Consider the following 3,718-nt stretch of genomic DNA (forward strand, 5'->3'; position numbering starts at 1 on the left):
AGTCGCGCGCGCACACACACACACACAGAAACACAGATCGGTTTTATTCAGGGTGCAGGCATATGGACGAATGGGAGGGGAAAGGGAAGGGTGGGTGAGCTGCCCCATCTCCAGACCTTCCCTGCAGTCCTGGTTACTGGGGGAAGGGAAGGATTGGAATGTCTTGCCCCACGCCTGTTCGCATCCTGGCCAGCTCTCGGCCTGTCAGTCGCAGTAGCCCACCACAGAGCGATGTCCTCTCCCATGCTCCCGCCAGCTCTCGATAGAAGCAGTCCACGACGACGGGGCGGGGAGGGCTGAGGAGGACTTGCCCACCACCCCGGCCAGCTCTCTGTCGAAGCGGCCTGTGAGCCCACGCCTTCAGATCTCACTCAGGGTCGGCGATGGCAGGGGAGGGGCAGGCCGGGCCGGGGAAAGGGGGCAATCAGGCCTCTCCCACGCTCCCTGCCAGTTCCCGGTAGAAGCGGTCCGCGAAGGCGGGCTCGCTCTCCTCCAGGGCGGCCAGCAACCGGTTCCTGTCGTCGGGGCCCCAGGCCTGGAACCAGCGGGCCCACTGGCCCAGCTGGAGCTGGGCGAGGCTGGGGGGTTCACTGGAGACGCCCAGGGCCCCCAGGGACGGCAGCAGGCCCCACGCCTTGCCCGGCACCGCCCCCTGCAGCAGCTGGTGGAAGAAGCACTCCCGCTGGGCCGGGGGCCAGAAGCCAAACCAGCCAACCACGCAAGCTATCTGCTGGGAGGGGCTCTGTGGATACATCCCGTGGGGGGGCTGTGGGAAGAGGGGAGAGGTCCTGTCCTCCAATTCCATGCTGAGAGTGCTCTGTGCGTGGGGAGTCGTCCCATCTTCCTCTTCCATCCTGGGGGCAGAGGGGAGAGAGGTCAGTGCCCTGTCCCAACCCTTCTCTCATTTCATCTCCACCCTGGGGGCAGAGGGGAGAGAGGTCAGTGCCCTGTCCCAACCCTTCTCCCATTTCATCTCCACCCTAGGGCCTGGGGCCAGAGGTGAGAGCCCTCCCTGTCCTCACCCCCATCTCCATACCGGGGGTGGGGGTGAGGTGTTGTGACTGTGGGGAGAGAGGAGAGCTCTCGTACTCCATCTCCAATCCAGAGGAGAAATAAATAAGGCATCCGTTAGTCTTGCGAGACCACGGATCTGCGCCTGGAAAGTCCTCACTCTCCAGGGCGCAGGCCTGGGCAAGGTTGTATGGAAGACCAGCAGCTGCCCATGCTGCAAGTCTCCCCTCTCCACAACAACGATGTTGTCCAAGGGAAGGGCATTAAGGCCGACACAGCTTGGCACCGGTGTAGTCGCAGAGCAATGTGTGATTAATTGCCTTGCTCAAAGGCACAACACATTGCCTCAGCTGGGGTTCGAACTCACGACCTTCAGGTCGCTAGTCCAATGCCTTAACCACTTGGCCACGTACCCAGAGGAGAGAGGAGAGGAATTAGTGTGTCAATCCTGTTCCAACCCCTACCCTGCCCACCTCCCTCTCCTCTGCCTCCACATTGCAGGTTGCTGCGGGTGAGGAGAGAGGGGAACCAGCGTGCGTTCGACCCTCATCCCAGAGCTGTGTAGAAGGGAGCGGGAGGGGGGAAAGATGCAGTGTGCATCAGATCACCCCCCCCCCACACCCCCCTCCTGTCTCCATGTGTCAATCTGCCCCCCCCCACAATCAGCCTCTCCTCTGCTCCCCACCCAACCCCTCCATCTCTGTCCCAGGTGCTGAAGAGAGGGGAGAGGCTGGTGTCTGTGTCCCTTCCCCCGCCCCGACACCAGCACGGCATGTCCTTCGGACGCCACGCCTACTGGGTTCTCCCAATGGTGGCTCCCCCAATGCCCAGCAGGTCCGATAGGGAGACTCTGGGTCCAATCCCAGGCACTGGCACTGCCTGTGTGGAGTTTGCCCGCTCTACCTGTGACCACATGGCTTTCCCTGAGTTCTCAGATCTCCTCCCACACCATGGTGACTGCGTGGGGTTATCGATGAAGCCCTACCACCCCCCCCCACTGTGTGGTAGAGGGAAATAATGCAAGGGGAGGAAGTAGGTGGGAACTGGTGGGCTGAAGAGTCTTAATCCGTCCTCTATCTCCGAATAAATGAGTCGCTCTTCTTCTAATCTAAGCCTGCATGATTCCATTTCCCCCTATACTGCTACAGAATCAGATTTAAGCCGTCCAGCCCATCGAGTCTGCTGATTTCCTATCGACTGCATTTCCCGCCTGCTCCCTGTAACCCTTGACACCCTTACCAATAAAGAACTTGTCAGCCTCCCCAAGGTTTCCCAATGACTCAGATTCACTATCCTCTGGCTAAAGAACATCCTCATCGTTTCTGTTCTGGAGGGAGGTCACTGAACTCTGAGGTTACACTCCCAGATCCTAGACTCTCCCACTGTTGAAAACATAATCTTCACCTCTACCTTAGGCTTTCCAATAAGCGACAGGTGAGATACCCCCTCATTCTTCTAAACTCCAGACCAGAGCAGCCGAATTGCCCCTCTAGACCCTGTAGTAGTCCAGAGGGAGCGAAATGCCCCCGCAGTTTCCAAGAACTTTCCCCAGAGAAACACACTGTGCTGCCCCGAAGGTGTTGATCAGACTCGGGAACTCTCTGTCTGTCTGTATCTTCTTTTACGGCGGTTGGCATCCAGCTTAATGGTGCATTACCGCCACCCTCTGCTCCGGAATGTGCACTAGACATACATTCTAAATCCCTTCACCCAATTTTATATATATATATATATATATATATATATATATACAAACCTACACTTCACCCTCCCATCTTTGACCATCCTAGTATCCTATTCGTCATATTCTATAAAAAACCCCTGTACCCCTTAAAAACGCTAAAAATACCCGGACTTGTGCTCTCGCACCCATGCCCAGCAACCCTTTTAATGTGAATTCCTGCACCCCCAACTCCCTTATTTCTCATCATCTCTCTCTGTATCCCATACTTCCTGCAACTCAGAACTACATGTTCTACTGACTCCTCTTCCTGACATTCCTCACACAATCCTGTCTGGTGTTTCCCTATCATTTTCAACGTTTTGTTTAATGCACAATGCCCCAGACTCGGGAACTCACCTGCTGTTGCCCCTTTAAACAGCCGCGGCGACCCCACTTCCGGCCGCTGGCCCCGCCCAGTGAGGGCAAGGCGGACGGTAACGTTTGGCTACTGGGCGAACGGTCAGACACCAGAACGGCGGAAAGACCCGAACGTGGACGAAAGTTGCCGAAGTTGGCCCCGCGGTTAATTAAAAAGGATTAAAGTATATCGTTGTGATTACCAGCTGTACTTGTGTATTTTCTTCAGTAAATTCGGTGGCTTCGTGTAGTTTGATGGTTTAATGCCGCTTTTCCTCGGAAACAGCCGCTACAGATTAGAAGACAGTTCTAATGGGCGGGTTTTGGGATTGACCATTGCTGAACCGCGGCGATCGGACGCCAAGCAACCCAGAAGGACGCTGGCGAAGAGTTGCACGCACAACCAATGGGAAGTAAGCTCGTCAGGTTGGCGAGCCTATGGGAAACTGGAGCAACGGCCGCTAATCGGCTAATAGGAAACCGTAGAGCTTTGGGCCGCAGGCCAATGGGAAGAGAGAGAATCACAGATTGACCAATGGGAGGTCGCCTCGAAATCTTAATGGCTGGAGAGTGACACGTGAGGGCGGGGCGTCGACTGGAGAGAGCCGAAGCCTCGCCGGAAAGAGC

The 3,718-nt window shown here is 56.5% G+C and overlaps 1 protein-coding gene across 2 annotated transcripts; it reads right to left on the bottom strand.

The window, feature by feature from the left end:
* Nucleotides 1-27: 27 nt before the first annotated feature.
* On the bottom strand, nucleotides 28-3,611 carry c10h14orf119 (chromosome 10 C14orf119 homolog). Of its 2 annotated transcripts, none has more exons than XM_072269996.1 (2): nucleotides 3,295-3,611; nucleotides 28-854 (listed from the first exon to the last, which is right to left on the bottom strand). In XM_072269996.1, the coding sequence occupies exon 2, from the start codon at nucleotides 851-853 to the stop codon at nucleotides 425-427; it is 429 nt and encodes a 142-aa protein (XP_072126097.1). In that variant the 5' UTR covers nucleotide 854; nucleotides 3,295-3,611; the 3' UTR covers nucleotides 28-424. The 2 variants fall into 2 exon arrangements, with proteins under 2 accessions (XP_072126097.1, XP_072126096.1); XM_072269995.1 differs by having other exon boundaries at nucleotides 3,092-3,611.
* Nucleotides 3,612-3,718: the final 107 nt, after the last annotated feature.

This window comes from Mobula birostris, chromosome 10 (genome assembly GCF_030028105.1).
Source record: "Mobula birostris isolate sMobBir1 chromosome 10, sMobBir1.hap1, whole genome shotgun sequence".
In the NCBI taxonomy this organism is placed as follows: domain Eukaryota; kingdom Metazoa; phylum Chordata; class Chondrichthyes; order Myliobatiformes; family Myliobatidae; genus Mobula; species Mobula birostris.

Bases quoted from the DNA above. Each gene is read 5' to 3' on its own strand.
- c10h14orf119 (XM_072269996.1), bottom strand. From the start codon at position 853: ATGGAAGAGGAAGATGGGACGACTCCCCACGCACAGAGCACTCTCAGC.